General features: G+C 37.3%; 1 protein-coding gene across 3 annotated transcripts in view; it reads right to left on the reverse strand.

Annotated features, from left to right (window-relative positions):
• Nucleotides 1–8,155: 8,155 nt before the first annotated feature.
• Nucleotides 8,156–17,601, reverse strand: part of F8 (coagulation factor VIII) — a 202,747-nt gene continuing 193,301 nt past the window's right edge. For all 3 annotated transcript variants that reach the window (XM_053917164.1, XM_053917165.1, XM_024564370.3), the window contains 3 exons: nucleotides 17,359–17,507; nucleotides 16,365–16,541; nucleotides 8,156–9,369 (listed from right to left, as the gene is read on the reverse strand). In XM_053917164.1, the coding sequence (XP_053773139.1) occupies nucleotides 9,214–9,369; nucleotides 16,365–16,541; nucleotides 17,359–17,507 (482 nt within the window). In that variant the 3' untranslated portion in view covers nucleotides 8,156–9,213. The remainder of the gene's footprint in view (nucleotides 9,370–16,364; nucleotides 16,542–17,358; nucleotides 17,508–17,601) is intronic.

The raw sequence follows: 17,601 nt of genomic DNA on the forward strand, positions 1-17,601 counted from the left end.
GGGTTCCCCTGAGGGTTACTCAGCTGTACTCGCTCAGCCAAAGGGAGATGGATTTTTTCTTGGCTCTTTCCAAGGCAGCTTTGTCTGAAAAGTTAGAAAATGGTGGGTTAGTTTTTATAGCAAGAAACTTCTTACCTGTCACGAACACAAGAATAATTCACAGATGACAATACTGAACTCTGAACACAGTCAGTTTCTCAACTAAAATGCATCCACCCTCCCAAAAGCAAAACAACTCAAAACAAAAATTTACTATGCTCTATCAGTCAGACAGCTGACATTCCTTTCTAAACTGCATCCCCTTCAGACGTCCCTATCTCAGTTAATGGAAATCATTTCAGTTGTTCAATCCAAAACACATGGTGTCATTTTTGACTCTTTTTTTTTTTTACTCCCACATCTTACCTATCAGAAAAGCCTGGTTTATTTATCTACAAAGTGTACTCATAATCCACCATCATTTCTGTCTCTCTGCTTCCATTCTCACTTCCCTTCAGCCTTCTCCACCGAGCAGCCAAAGAGATTTTGCTTTGTTGTAAGTCAGATTATGTTCTCTTTACTTCCCTGAGCTCACATCCTATTACCTCTTCTTGATCACTGTGACTGAGCCTCATTTGCTCTTGAACAAGCCAGATGTGTTTCCACCTTGAGGCTTACTCATTTGCTATTCTCTCTCCAAGGAATGCTTTTCCCCCAGATATTCTCATGACTCATTTCTCACCTCCTTAAAGTACTCAAATGCCACCTCCTCAATGAGTATTTTCCCAAGAACCCTTTATTAAAATTGTATCATTCTCTCACAAACTTCGTAATTATCTTCCCTGATTTATCTTTCTCCATATCCTTTCTCGGAACAGATTTTATACGTATATAAAATAACAGTTATACATATATAACTTTTTTGTTTTATTTTATTATATACCTTTCCTGATGAGAATGTCAGCTACTTGAGGGCAGGGACTTTTGTCCATTTTGTTCACTGTTGAACGGTACCTCCCACACAGGGTGTTCAGGTGCTCAATAATTTTTTAAAAATAAATGAATCGATGGTGAATTTTGCAGATATTATTCACTGCCTGAGCCCCAAGGGTAGTTATCCCCACCCTTTTTTCATTTACTACATATAACTAGAAAAGAGAAAAGCTGGATCTTCCCTTTCGAGCCATCCTTGTAGCCAGCAATGGCTATGTTGACATAGTTCTGGACGAGAAAGTATAACAGAAATCTGGTGGGTAGCTTCTGGGAAGATTTTTAGCTGTATTGATCAAAGAGACAGTGCTACTGTTTTTCCTTTGTGCTGCCTTGAGCACTGTTTAGGTGTTAGCCGAAGTCGGAAGAGTCATCTGGTCACCATGAGGCAATGTACATGAGAGAAAGGCCAAGGAAATGACATCTATTCTGGCTCTGACAATTTCAAGCCACCAAACTAACATGTCTATCTGCCTACCTCCTGATTGCTTGGTATGAGAAAAATAAATTCCTATTTGAATCATTATAATTTGGCTCAAGTTACTTAAGACGTTTATAACAGATATACTCATTCACTGACAGGGTTTAAAGTGAACCGAGTTGGCTCAGAAGCTACTTACCTGAAAATTAACTTAGCACCAGGGGTCCAAAGAAGCCAGTGAATTAGGCCTCAGTCTTCAAAGTACAGCAGAAGAAGCTGGCCAGAATCTTCCCCTCAAGTCTCTGAAGTTCTAAATAGAATTCTACCACTCCTTATGATATCATTTACTGCATTTGACCCTCCCCCAGTCTCTATCTGACAGCTAAGCATACAGACATTTTTCTTTCTTTCTTTTTTCAAAATATATTTTATTGATTATGCTATTACAGTTGTCCCATTTTTTCTCCCCTTAATTTCCATCTGCTATGTACCCCCACCCCCACCATCATTCCCCCACCTTAGTTCATGTCCATGGGTCGTACATATAAGTTCTTTGGTTTCTTCATTTCCCATATTATTCTTAACCCCCCTGTCTATTTTGTACCTACCATTTATGCTCCTTATTCCCTCTATCTTCCCCCATTATCCTCCCTCCCTCCCCACTGATAACCCTCCATGTGATCTCCATTTTTGTGAATCTGTTCCTGTTCTAGCTGTTTGCTTAGTTCGTTTTTGTTTTTGTTTTTTGTTTTTTTAGATTCGGTTATTGATAGTTGTCAGTTTGTTGTCATTTTACTGTTCATAGTTTTGATCATCTTCTTTTTCTTAGATAAGTCCCTTTGACATTTCATAGAATAAGGGTGGGTGATGATGAACTCCTTTAACTTGACCTTATCTGGGAAGCACTTTATCTGCCCTACCATTCTAAATGAAAGCTTTGCTGGATAGAGTAATCTTGGATGTAGATCCTTGCCTTTCATGACTTGGAGTACTTCTTTCCAGCCCCTTCTTGCCTGTAAGGTCTCTTTAGAGAAATCAGCTGCTAGTCTGATGGGGACTCCGTTGTAGGTAACTGTCTCCTTTTCCCTTGCTGCTTTTAAGATTCTCTCTCTATCTTTAATCTTGGATAATATAATTATGATATGCCTTGGGGTGTGCTTTCTTGGGTCTAACTTGTTTGGGACTCTCTGAGCTTCCTGGACTTACTGGAAGTCTATTTCCTTTGTCAGATTAGGGAAGTTCTCCTTCATTATTTGTTCAGATAAGTTTTCCATTTCTTGCTCTAAACATCTGTGTTGATACCAAAACTGGTCCTTACAGTAGCTGTATCCTCTTAGGCTTGAAGAATTCAAAGATATTGGTATCTACTACATGGTATCTACTACAATTTATAATAGCATATATATGGAACTTAATAGATGATAAAGGTGGCATTTTATATCAGTGGGGGAAAGAGAGATGGTTTAATATTATGATTTGCACCATGGCTGGTGTGGCTCAATGGATTGAGTTCCGGCCTGTGAACCTAAAGGTCACTGGTTCAATTCCCAGCCAGGGCGCATGTCTGGGCTGCAGGCCAGGTCTCCAATTGGGGATGTGTGAGAGGCAACTGATGGATATTTCTCTCCCTCCCTTCCCCTCTCTCTAAAAATAAATAAAATCTTTTAAAAAAGTAAAAATAAAAACACAGGTGACTTAAAAAATATTACAATTTGTTATCCATTTGGATGCACTAAAGTGGGAACCCTATGCACAAAAATAAATTCTAGATGGATTAAGGACCAAACAAAAATTAATCCATATACAAATAAAATATGAAGCCTGGATGATGTGGCTCAGTGTATTGAGTGCTGGCCTGTAAACTGAAGGATTGCTGGTTTGATTCCCAGACAGGGAGTTGCAGGGCAGGTCCCCTAGTTGGGAGCGTGTGAGAGGCAACCTATTGATGTATCTCTCACACATCAATGTTTCTCTCCCTCCCTTCCTCTGTCTCTAAAAACAAACAAACAAACAAACAAACAAAATCTTTAAAATATGTGAGTGGAGAAAGCTACTTTATAAGCATGTCATAAAATCCAAAATCCATAAATGAAAACACTGGTAAAATTACCTCATATTGCATAAAAATGTGAAGCTTTCACACAGCAAAATATTGTAAAGATAGATGATTAATGACAAATTAAGTAATGCATTTTATTAACATATATGACAGATTCTCCAGGATCCTGGTTGGTCACAACCTCTAGAAAACTTATAAAAGGAGGGTTAGTGGGAGAAGCCACAGTTCCCACTGCTGCATTTAGTCCTAAGAGATACCTTATTGGGTCACTTAAGTGCAAGCATATTACTCCCTGTCCCTATTGTGTAGCACAAGCCCCAACCCCTCCTCATGAGTATCAGGGCCAACTACTCCTGACAGTATGGTAACCTTTATCTGTGAGATAAGAAAGGACAGTGTGCTGAGTAAGCATTTCTTTCTTGATCATGTATGGCATCTCCCAGTTCTTAGATCCTCTCTCCTACCTTCTTGATGGAATAAACTTCCAGGCTTCTGCTAGTGTTGCTGTGTGGAAGTGAACAGGACATTGCAGATTATAGTATTAGATCAGTTTTCAAATTGTCTAATTGAACAGTTTCTCAAGTAATTTCCCTTAGTTTAGCATGCCACCTGTACCTCCATTCCCAGAATTATTCAAAGCCACCAAGTCCCGGCTGTTTTGGAAGATTCTATAGTGAAAATCCAGCTTCTTCTTGAATTTCCCAGTTGGCAGCCTAAGGTTCTGCTTAGGGATTTCTAAGTTAGTCTCCACTTATGTTTATTTTTTCTAGTTCCAAAAATTTTATTACCCTGGTTTCCTCTTCCTTAAGAGTTTATGAAGCCCTCCCCCCAATTTTAAACAATTTTATGATTATTTTATTGGAGACTGAAGGTCAAGGCTTTCATTCAATTTACCATCTTTAGTTGGAAGTCCTCAAGCAATTTTAAAACTATAACAGGGTGCTGGAGGAGCATCGGGAGGAGTGTCATGCAACCAATATGAGCAGGATTCATGGGACAAAAAAGCTCCTCAGAGGAAATTATATTTAAGTGATATTTAAGTTGAGACCTAAAAGATGAATAGGAATTAGCTAGATTGGTGAAAGGGCAGGAAGAAACTGTTACAGAAGGAACAGTGTTATACAATAAAAGATGAGGCCAAGAGGGAGCAATTGCAAAGTGGGAGATGGAGGAGTGATGTGTGATGAAGCTGGATGTGAATTAAGAAATATTTGAGGGAAAATGGACAGCGCCTATTGAATTAATTATAGGAAATGGTGCACTGAGGGAGAGGGAGATGTTAAGGATAAAACTTGAGTTTCTGGTTTGGTGAATAGTCATATCAAATACTGCGTGGAGATCTAGTAGAGAGGACAATTAATATAATATGTGGGACATTCGAGGCAAAGTATACAATAGGCACTGGCATATTTAGATGTGCATAGGAGAAAGGTCGGCATGAAAATAGAAGTATGTGAATATATATACTTAGGCTGGAAAAAATCTTGGATTGCATTGAGGAAATGTTTTCTTCACATCTCTGTAAATATTTTCTCATTGTCTTGTTGAATTGAAGATTGCAATTGAGAATTATGAAGTTTAGAAGTATTGTTTGGGTTGCAATGGACAGAAACCCAACTTTTTGCTTAGGACCAAAAAGGAATCTTGGATCACAAAACAAGGACCAAGTAGGAATGTGAGAAGGGCAGTTTCCCACATGCAGGAATGCTAGCTGGACAAAGAACAGGTGACCACCATTGATATCCCTCTAATTCTTCCTGTTTGTAGGTGATCAATCTTGAGAGGCTGTTTTGAACATGTTATTCTTATAAAATAGACAAGCATGTGACTAAAAGTCTCAGTGTTGGTTAAGCAATATGGATTAAATCACACCCACAAGTTTCTGGGAGTGCTCTGTCAGTCATTCCCCTGAATTAGATAGCCAAAAAAGGAGGTTAAGAATAGTTACAATCAGTTCATAAACATTAAAGTTAACTCTGTACTTAATCTGTCATCAGAAAGCTGGGTTTCTACATACTTTGTTTTCCAAAAAGTATACAATGTTTCCATAACACTGAGAGATAGACTTGTTTTAATATGTATCTTCCAAAGAGTGTTGCCTTGTAATGTTGAGATTGTTTGATAAATGTTTGTGACAGAAAATTGTATTGGTTCACTTAAAGTTGCAAACTCTATTTGTCATAGAGATTGCATTTGCTTACCAATCTGATAATTAACTCGCTATGTTCTCAGTGATCTTATTAATAACTCAACCAGCATGATAAAAGTGGGTTTTTTGGTGTTAACAAGTGTCTGTCTTCCTTCTTGAATGGGTTGATGCCAGTAAACAATGCACAATCTCCTTCTTCTTTAATATCCCTGGATCTTTAACGTTGGTCCTAGGCTATGTTCTGTTGTGGTCTTTCTTTAATTCTGCCTTGTACTAAGAGACTCTGTTTGACCTGAAGATTCAAATTTTTCAAGTTATTATTATTTTACCTCAAAGAATATTTTCTATCATTTTATTTGACCATATCCCCTCTGATCTTTCCTTCAGGGCTTTCAATTTTTATTGTGATAAGAACACTTAACATGAGATCTATCTTCTTAACAAATTTCAAAGTGCACGATACCTTATTAACTATAGAAACTACATTGTACAGCAGATCTCTAGTACTTACTCATCCAGCGTAACTGAAACTATACCGACTGAACAGAAACTCCTCATTGCTCTCTCAGTCTCCGTCTATACAAGCTCTTCTTCTGGATCATGGCTTCATTCTAATTTAAAATATTTTTATTTTGCATCTCATAAATCATATCACTTTTTACTCTGAGTTCAACTTACTCTAACTCAGTAATTTGTTTTTCGAAAGTGTCCATCGTGCTATTCAGTGCCTCTATATTATAAATATCATTGTCCACATTTTTATTTCAAGTGAAACAACACGACTCCCAAAGTCTATTTGTTTGTATGTGTCAACGTCTTATTTAATCGCTTATTGAGGAAACCTGCAGGAAGACAAAAGAGCTGATTCTGACAACATCTGGGAAATAGAGATGTATATAGTCAATGGAAAAAGAATGCCAAAATGAGATTATTAAATTATACTATTTCAGATTAACCAAAGATAATTTGAGTAGCAATTGCCTTTTATAAATGTACTTTGTGGCGAAAGCTCCCTGAATATTCTCTAACAAAACTTACTGTGAATCAATGAAATAGTCAATAGCGTTACCCTTTGGAACCCATAAAAAAAGGATTATTAAATTAGACATAAGAGTGCTTAACCTTTCACAGAAAATAAAACCATATTACCTTTGGGGTTAACTTCTCTATCAGGCTATAAAGCAAAACAGTTTATTGATTTCTGTAAATTAACCTCTAACCTCAAAAGAATCTTATGGGACTATAAACCACTTGCACCTTGATCAGTTGCGCAATGTGGTTATATGCGCTGTGACGGCTACAGCATAGTCCCCCCAAAAGATGAGATTAGGGTCAAGCAGGATTATTAGAAAATGCTCTAGCATAGATAAAACCACAACTATTCTGTTGCCTTTTCTGGGACTGCAATACATTTTTTCTCTCTCCTATTAACTCCTGTTTTCAAATTGCCCTGGATTGCAAACTTTGGATGTTTCTTCCACCTGCTCTAGGGCATATCCCTGCCTGTAGCCCCCTTTACCATCCAGGAGATGTTGGTGTGTCATAGTGAAGGGAGCAGGCAGATATGAGAAGCAGTAAGCCCTTTAAAACCTTATCTGTTGGCCATGGAGCAAGTGGGGGCAGTTTCCTCTTGTGTGGTGGATGTGACAGACTGGAGTGTTTTCTCTCTGTTTTCACCAGCTCGAATTTCTTCTGACTTGATATTTCAACTATCTAAATGGGACTCTAGTTTTTAGTCCTGGTATAAAATTCCCCCCTGTGACATTCTTGTTGCGTCAGTTCAGCAGAAAGTTAGCTGACGGAAGAACTAAAATGAGTGCATTATTAGAATTACAGTGGTGTATCTCCTCTCCCAGATAGCCATGGATTTTCCTCATTTGTCTCTAGAAATATGAAAAATATGTACTTTAGAAGCCTGTTATTATTGTTATCTTTCTTGGTCACTACCATTTCAAGGGGATATAGTCATTTTATTTCAAGGTTCCTATTACCTCTGCGATTCTAACATTATATATTTTTTGTTGATTAGAATTAACACCACATGGATTTTTAAGAATATTTTTTTTATTTATTTATAGAGAGAGGGGAAGGGATGGAGAAAGAGAGGGGGAGAAACATCAAATGATTTCCTCTCTCATGCCCCCAACTGGATATCTGGCCCGCAACCCAGGAATGTGCCCTGATTGGGAATCAAACCTGCAACCTTTCGGTTTGCAAGCTGATGCTCAATCCACTGAGCCACAGCAGCCAGGGCCAAATGGCTTTATTTCTACTTCTTTCCGAGATTTTTTAAAGCTATGCACCCCTTAAACTCTTATTAAATCTTTGCACATTCCTGTCTGAAAAAGGTGCATATGCATTCATAGATAATGTATCTGACCCAGTGGGTTTGGGGGAGGCTCTTGAATCCCATCTGTGAGGTTCAGTTTAATAACACTAGTTTTTGAGGTAAGACTGTGCCACTAACAGTGATCCAAGATAGCTAAATAAGATAATTATGTCTATTTTTAAGGAGGCAAAAATAAACTTTTAGAGACCACCACCTGAGTATATATTTATTAATTTGAGAGGGGGAGAGAGAGGGAGAGAGGGGTGGGGAGGGAGGGAGGAATGGGGGTGAGAGAGAGAGTGGGGGGAGAAAGAAACTTCGATCAGTTGGATTGAACCCACAACCTAGGTGTGTGCCTTGACCAAGAATTGAACCTGCAACCGTTTGGTGTACAGGACAATGCTCCAACCAACTGAGACACCCATCCAGGGTCAAAAACAGACTTTAATATAGTAGTTCTTATATTATCTCTATTTTGCAGATTGTTCAAATGTTTTGCCTTTTAGCTTCAAGGCTGTGATGATATGATCCCCAAATATGTTTTGTTCCATGCTTGACTAGGATAATAAAAAAAGTGAGAGTTTTATTTTAAATATTCAAAGCCTAATCTGAAATGCTTACATCATGAATATCTCTGCCAAGTTTAAATACATTGTTTTTCTACAGAGGAGGAAGTGGTGGCTATGTGAGAGACCTAATTTGTCAGCAGGAGAATGCTTTCCAGATGGGTTTCCATATATATATATATATAAAATCAGTCTTCAAGCAGCTGTAGAAAAGCTTAGGAGTTAAATAGGATGCAACACTCCCATAAAATGCTGGATTAATGACAACTCCTTCGGGAAGCTTCAGGGCAGTGTCTGCTTGGACTGCATACTTGAAATACATAGAAAAATGATAGCGCTAAGGCAATGTAGGGCAGGAAGTAACCCAGAGGCCAGGATCAGGGGTAGAAGGCAAGTCTGAGAGGCATGCTGGACTGGAGTTAGGGAATGGTCTGGACCTAGGAAGGAAGGAAGGGGGCCGGCGAGGGCTTTGCTTAAACCGGGACAGTCCAGGCCAAACTGGGAGGCTTGGTTATGCTAGTGCTACCAAGTTAACAGGGGTGGGAGGGGGCACTTAAGACAATCCTATGATTATAATAAAATATAAACAATTATATTTCACTATATTTTATGGAGGAAATTCTACATTATAGTTGTTTTATTGGACCAGGAGAATTTATGAAGGTCTCAGAACTATTCCTTGAAAATGCCAAAGGTCTCATACTTTATTTCATGTTAAGCTCAGTACAGCTGCTGTGCCTCACAGCCCAGAACCTCCAGCCTCAGGGCAATCTGGTGCACCCAGCTCTGGGGGTGAATTCTAAGGTAGCGAGTCAGCAGTGGTGGGTCTAGAGAGTTTACCACAGGTCTGATGGAGTCTTGATTTCCCTGAAAAACCTGAAAGAGTAATGATAACATTCATTAGTTGTCCGACAGGAAAAAAAAATGATGTTTCCCCGACATGGCCAGGGAAAGTGGGTGTGACATCTAGAATTAAGAGCGCTCTGCTTGCTTGCTGCAGAGGCCTTTGTCTTTAATTCTTGGACAATGTTAACTCTTTTTATCATGAGAGCCTTTGTATATGTGGTTCTCTGTGTTCAGAACGCTCTTATGCCTTTTGTTGCTCCATTTTTATCTTTTGGGTTTCGGTTTAAATGCCATCTTTTTAGAGAGATCCATGCCACGTAAAACAGGACTCTTGTTGACTCTAAACCTCAACTTCACTTTCTTCACAGCGTTCAGTATTTTCTCCTTCATTCGTTTACATGGTTATTGACTGTTCCCTGTTTTCATCACCAAATGTCAGTCCCATGAGAGCAGAGACCTTACTCACTATAGAATGTAAAGCATAATGTATACACATGGCAAATACACTGTAAACATCAGTTGAAGCTTGAGAAAATTTTGAGAAACATTAAGGTTCCTGTTCTGAGATTGTTTGAGAAATGTTTGTGCTATATTTGGAGGCTTGCATATCAGTTAGACTTGTTTCTGGTTATTTCCCCTCACGGTTTTATTTTGAAATATTATCAACTTCAAGAAATGGAAAGAACAATAAAATGAACACTTAAACACTCAACTAGGATCATCAATTGTTAACATATTGATATATTTACTTTCTTTCTCTACACACACACATTTTCTGAACTACCTGAGAGGAAGTTGTAAAAATCATGGCATTTTACTCTCAAATACTTCAATAAACCAAACCTAAAAATAAGGTCATTTTATACATAACCACAGCATAACATTAGTGTACCTAACAAATGTGATGTTGATATCACAATGATATATTTATATAGGTTTTCCAATCCAGAATTTGATAAAAGATCACACGTTGCTCTTTAATCTATTGTAGCAGAGCCTCCTCTCTGGTCTTTTTTTGTTCTCCATGATATTGATATTTCGATGTATCTATCTATCTATCTATCTATCTATCTATCTATTTATTTGTATTTGGGAGATTTACTTTGGAAATTTTGGATACTTACTTTTTAAAAAAAGATTTTATTTATTTATTTTTAAGGAGCAGGGAAGGGAGGGAGAAAGAGAGGGTGAGAAACATCAATGTGTGGTTACCTCTCACGTGCTCCCAACTGGAGACCTGGCCTGCAACCCAGGCATGTGCCCTGACTGTGTATCCAATCAGAGACCCTTTGGTTTGCAGGCTGGCACTCAATCCACTGAGCCATACCAGCCAGAGATGGGCACTGACATTTAAAAAAGTCCAGGAACATTGTGCTGTAGAATGTCCCACATTCTAAATTTCTGTGCCTGTTTTCTCATTATTAGATTTTGGTTAAACATTTTTAGAGAATACTATAGTATGTGATGTGTCCTTCCTACCACATCACATCCGGGGACACATGATACAAGTTTGTCCCACTATTGATACAAAGTTTGATCACTTGGTTAAGGGGGTGTCTACCAGATCTCTCTGTTAAAAGGTGGCTATTTCCCTTTCGCAACAAACAATCTGTGAGACCTTGTAAATAATCTGTTTCCCATTAAGCTAATTTTATCCAAAGGTTTTAGTATCCATTTAAGTTCCTTACAAGAATTACATAGTATATTGATAGTTTCAAATTGATTTTCTAATCTTGTCATTTCTTCCACATTTGTATCTTATGGCGGAAGGCAGAGGCACAAGAGACTGAATCAAACACATAATCACGTTTAGAAATTCTTTATATTTTCTTGTTCCAGCAATACGAGGTGCTTTTGTAAAAGGTTTGGGAGACGTATTAGGTTTCTCAGTACAGGAGTACCCCCTACTGTTGATAAAATGAAACGCAATTTATTTCTTTAATAGATGGGGCTTAAGAGGCTTGTTTCTTGTGATTTTGTGATTTGTTTTTGGTTTTACAGGACACTTAATTTCCACCATTTGACTTTTTTTTTTTAATCGCCAAGCCTCCAAGATATGTATCTCCCTTCAACAGAAAAAAGTGCCTTTGCAAATCTGCCACCTCCAGTTCCACACACTTTCAATCTCTGTTTTCAGTTCTCCACAAGCCATTGCTACGATCCAGCAGGTCTCAAATACTGGTGTTTCTTCACTCAGGGTGTGACTTTCTCTTTTTAGAAGTGATTTTATCTGTGTTTTGCCACTACTAGGTCTTACACTGACATTTCCTCTTTTTTTCACAGTCTTTTCTGAACTCTCTTCATGGTGAGTTCTGGAGCTAGGTCAGCTAGCTTTGGAGGTTTATTTCCTAGTTACTTGCAAATTAAAACTTTAGTATTTTCTGTCTTCTAGTTATTCTGTAGGTGAGTTATCAATGGTTTTATTTTATATATATGTATGTATGTATATATATATATGTATATATATATATATATATATATATGAGAAAACTATATGGAAAGACTTAGGTCTTGAAGAGATAGCGTGTGGATAGAAACATCAAGACTTGTGAGGGAGGAAGCCATCTAGGAAGTGGATCTATCTCTTTATTCCCACTGATGGCACATGGATCACAGACAAACCAGCCAGCCAGACTGACCTAAATTCCTCACCCATAAAATTCTGGCCAAGTTTTTGGGTAGTTTGTTATGCAGCAATACATAATTGGTTCAGTGGGCATCCTTATCTTATTCTCAATCTCAAAGGGAAAGTTCTCTGTGTTTCACCTAAAATGTATTCACAATGTAAGTTTTGTGAATACCCTTTATCAGATTAAGAAATTTCCCTCCTAGCCCTGACTGGTGTGGCTCAGTAGATTGAGTGCGGGCCTGAGAACCAAAAGGTCGCTGGTTCTATTCCCATTCAGGGCACATGCCTGGGCTGCGGGCCAGGTCCCTGGTTGGGGGCGTGCGAGAGACAACTGATCCATGTTTCTTTCCCTCTCTTCCTCCCTCCCTTCCCCTCTCTCTAAAAATAAGTAAATGCAATCTTTAAAAAAATTTCCCCTCTAGTCCCATTTTGCTAACTTTTTCATTAAGAATAGATGTTGAATTTTATAAAAGGCTTTTTTTCAGCATTTATTGCTTATGTAATCCTTCAGCCCAGTAATGTGATGGACTATATTAATTTTCCAATGTTAAAGCCAACATTGCATTCCTAGGATCAATCCAACTTGGATACATATTGCTTATCTTTTATTTTAGATGTATAATCATGAATAAAATTGGCCTATTATTTTCCTTTCTAATAAAATTGTCCTTGTTGGGTTTTGTTGTCGTCATAAGAAATTGGATAATGTGCATTTTTTCTAAAAGAATATTGGTATTATTTCTCCCTTGAAAACTTGATCTGGATCTGGAGTTTTCTTTGTAAAAAGATTTTTGAACACCAATGCCATTTCTTAAAGGGTTTAGGAGTTCCAAGTTTTCCTTTTCCCTTAATAAGTTATATTTACTATGAATTAATTAATTTAATCAATTTTTTCAAATTTACTGATAAATGGTTAGTAAATATCCTATTAATTTTTATGTTGGGAGGATTTTACTGGGTGGTAAAATCACTCATGTATGTAGGAAAATTTTTTAGCTTTTGCTTTAATGCATTAAAGAAATTTTCACCTGACTTTTTTGTTTTGGCAGGGAGGTTTCATATTTTTCCTTAATGTAAATATTATTAACTATCTTCTGATTTTCATTCTTGTTTAGAAATCAGCTGTCAATTCGTCACCCTCATTATGGTAATGTATGTGTCTTCTCATTTGTTTTTTTGTTGTGGTAAAATGTATATAAAATAAAATTTACCATCTTGCCCATTTTAAAGTATGTTTTCTGCCTGTAGGTATATGCCTATTCTGGGTATTTCATATAAATGGAATTATACAATATGTGGCCTTTTATGTCTGGCTTCTTTCAATTAGCATGGTTAAAAGTTTCATCCATGTTGTAGCTTGTATCAGTACTTTTATCTTGTTATAGCTGCTAAATGCATTCATGTCCAAGTTTTTGTTAATTTCATATTTTGAATTCTTTTGGGTGTGTACCCAGTAGTGGAATTGCTGGATCATATGATAATGCTATGTTTACCTTATTGAGGGACCACCAAAATGTTTTCTACAGGGGCTGCCCCATCTCCCATTCCCATCAGCAATGTGGGTTCCAGTTTTTTGTACATCCTTTCTAATAGTTTTTATTTTCTGTATTTTAAAAAAATTATAGCCATACTAATGGGTGTGAAGTGATCTTATTTTGGTTTTGATTTGCATTTTCCTAATGACGAGTGATGTTGATGTTCATGTGTTTGTTGGCCATTTGTATAGTTCCTTGGAGAACTGCCTATTGAAATCTTTTGTCTATTTTTAAATTCAGTTGTTACTTTGTTATTGAATTTAACAGTTGTTTTATATCCTGGATACTAGACCTTTTATCAAATATGATTGGCAAATATTTTCTCGCAATGAGTGGGTTGTCTTTTCAATTTGTGGAGAGTAGCCTTTGATGCATGAAATTTTTTTTAAAGAAGTCTACTGTATCTATTTTTCTTTGGTTGTTTGTGATCATGGTGTCACACCTAAGAAACCATGGTCAAATTCAAGGTCATCAATATTTACCCCTATATTTTCTGCTAACAGTTTCAGAGTTTTAGCTCTTATATTTAAGTATTTGATCCATTAACTAGTTTTTATATGGTGTGTGGTAACAATTCTTTTGCATGTGGATATCCAGTTTTCCCAGCACTATTTGTTGAAGAGACTAATCTTTTTCTATTGAGTGGTCTTGGCATGCTTATTGAAAATCAGTTTATCGCCCTGACTGGTGTGGCTCAGTGGATTGAGCGCTGGCCTGCAAACCACAGAGTTGCTGGTTGATTCCCAATTGGGGCACATGCCTAGGTTGTGGACCAGGTCCGCAGTAGGGGGTGCGTGAGAGGCAACCACACATTGATGTTTCTCTTCCTTTTGTTCTCCCTCCCTTCCACTCTGCCTAAAAATAAAATAAATAAAATCTTAAATAAACACCGAATTTTTTTTAAAAAAGAAAATCAACTTATCATAGATGTGTAGGCTTATTTCTGGACTTCAATTCTATTCCACCGATCTGTCTATCTTTATGTCAACACCACACTGTTCTAATAACTGCAGCTTTGTAGTAAATTTTGAAATTGGGAAGTGTGAGTCCTCCAACTTTGTTCTTTTTCAAAATTGCTTTGGCTAGTCTGGGTCCCTTGAAATTCTATATGAATTACTAGAACAGCTTGTCCATTTCTGCAAAAATGTCCATTAGGATTTTGATAGGGATTGCACTGAATGTGTAGATAGCTTTGGATAGTATTGTCATCTGAACACTATTAAGTCTTCCAAGCCATGAACCTGGGATATCTTTCTATTTATTTAGGTCATCTTTAATTTTTTCAGCACTGTTGTGTAGTTTTCAGTGTACAAGCTTTGCGCCTCCTTGGTTAAGTTTATTCCTAAATATTTTATTCTTTTTTATGCTATTATAAATAAAATTATTTTCTTAATTTCCTTTTTGGATTTTTCATTGCTTGTGCAACTAATTTTTGTGTGTGGATCATGTATTCTGCAACTTTGCTGAATTCATTTATTAGCTCTAAAAGTTTTATTTTTGTGGATTCTTTAGGATTTTCTACATATAATATCATATCATTGGCAAAGGGAAATAGTTTTACTTGATTATTTCCAATTTGGATGCCTTTTATTTCTTTTTCTCACCTAATTTCTCTGGCTATAACTTCCAGTACAATGTTGAATAGAAATGACAAAAGTGGTCATCCTTGTTTGTTTGCCACTTCTCCACTATTTCGTTCCTTTCATTCTGAAATTCCAATTATGTATGTTAGGCTTTCTCTCCATGCCATATTTCTCCTAACTGATTTTTTATACGCTTCATCTTCTGTGCTGTTCTGGGTAATTTCTTCAGATATATCTTCCAATTGACTAGATTCTCTTTGTGCCTAATTTGCTATTGTCTTTTGATTTTAAAACTTCAACAATTAGGTTTTTTATTTCTAAAAGTACTGTTTTCCCCCAGAAACTACCTTATAATTTTAGATAATTTATCATTTATTTTTATGTTTCTATAGTTCATTGCTTTAAAGATTTTATGCATCACTATTTCATAATATATATCTGATAATGTCAATTGGACGTTGTTCAGGTTCTAAATCTGTACTGATTGTTTCTGCTCACTTGTAGTCGAGTAGTTTTGTTGTGTTTTATGATTGCTGATCTATGTTTACGATCTTATTACTTTAATATGTGGGAATCCTTGAGACCTAAACTAGGAGTGCTTTCTTCTAGAGTGGACTTGAAAATGGTTCTTCCAGATCTCGGGAGGTGTTACGTATTTGCAACTACTTTATTTTTTTCTTTAAATTTTTTTTTATTGTTATTCTATTACAGTTGTCCCCATTTTTCCCCCTTTGCCACCCTCCGCCTAGCCCACCCCCGCTCCCACAGTCAATCCCCACACTGTTGCCCATGTCCGTGGGTCATTCATACACATTCTTTGACTAGCCCGTTCCCCTTCTTTCCACCATTATCTATTTTAGCTCCTTCTGGGTTCAGTACTTACTCAGTGCCGAAGTCTCACATTCAGTTTTCCTTGCATTTTGCTCAAAGCTTTGTGTCCCAGTAACAACACTAATATAAGCATTTCCCTTAGGAAAGTTTCTCTATTTTACATTGTCTCATTTTCACCTCCCTTTGCTCTGATTTAAGATCCTTATTTTAAAATAAAAGTTTTTTTTTTTTTTTTTTTTTTTTTTTTTTTTTTTGCAGTTGTTGGTAGGGGTTATATACCCTTGCTTGGAGTCACTGTGTCCTCCAAAAATGCTTTTCGTGGTGTCACTCTATTACTATAGATACTCTGAAGTTTATCCTGAAAGTTTGATCATATATCAACCTTGCTATATCTCTAAATATCAAGCTTTAGGACAGATTTGTGCTTTTCCTATGATAGCAACGTACCTTGACTTTGCCATTCTGAAGAAATGGTGTCCAGTTATGGCCATCTTGACTACTGGTGATGAGGAACTCCTTCACATACATGCTGGTAAGGAGAGATTTCGCCCCCTGGGTGGTTATTCCTGTAACTTTCATTATCTTCTGGAAGTCCACTTGCAGCCACTCTTCTGGGTTATTCACCTGAGGAAGTTAGTTAGACGAGTATCCTGTTGGTCACTAGTTGCTCCCAGAGATACCCAAATCCCTTGTTATTAACCATGTCACAGCACTTACACTCTGCATTTTAATCGTCTGCTTGTCAGTCTCCCTTTTTAGACTCTAAGTTACTTGAGGGCTAAAATTTTCCTTATTTATTTCAGTATCCCCAGGCTCAGCTATTTAAAAGGTGCTTAGTAAATGTTTGCTGAATGAATATATGAGCCATATAGAGACTGACTACAGTATTGCAAGTTTAGCAATGTGTTATATAACCTGTTTTGTTTAAAATAAGCCCCTGGAGGAAATAAAATAAAATACCATAACATAAGCAGAGACCATTAACTCCATTCATCCCAAAAAGCTATTCAGTGATTGAAAAATCACATACTGAGTAGTTCTGGGAAAGAACTGTGCCCAATGAAATCTACACCACTGTGACCCTTTTCTTTGAGGCACTGAGAAACCTGCAAAGAGTTAATTGTTGATATTTCTCTCTGTAAAACCAGACTTTAGCTACTACAGTTCTTTGACAGATAATAGCCTATTACTGCATATAGAGATTCTGTTTCCAGATGGTTCAGTTAGTGATCGTTTCTCCCAATAAATGCTGTGTGAAATCACATGGCACCACTAAATATCTATGGGTTTTTCTGTTCACAGTCAACCTTCCTTGACACTCTTTTGGAACAACCAGGTGACAGAAATACCTCTGAAGAAACAATCAAGGGATTTCCTTATTGTTTCCCACCTACTACTTCCCATTCTGCATCAGTTAAATAGAAAATTTGTTGCCTCTTACCTGGGGTCTCCAGGCATTAGTCCTCCCCTGGAGGTGAAGTCGGGCTTGTGAAGGAGACCAGGTGGCAAACATATTGTTTAAGTAGGATGAGGCAGTAATCTGTGCATCTGATATTGCTTTGCTCTCCATTCCTAGTGGAATGCTGCAGCCTCAAAGAAATGAAAGCACAATGTAATCACAAGGACAAGAGGCAGCCTTGGTTCCACTAACCTGTCTCTCCTGGAACTCTAGGACTACTGTCAC

The sequence above is a fragment of the Desmodus rotundus genome, chromosome X (assembly GCF_022682495.2).
Source record: "Desmodus rotundus isolate HL8 chromosome X, HLdesRot8A.1, whole genome shotgun sequence".
Classification (NCBI taxonomy): domain Eukaryota; kingdom Metazoa; phylum Chordata; class Mammalia; order Chiroptera; family Phyllostomidae; genus Desmodus; species Desmodus rotundus.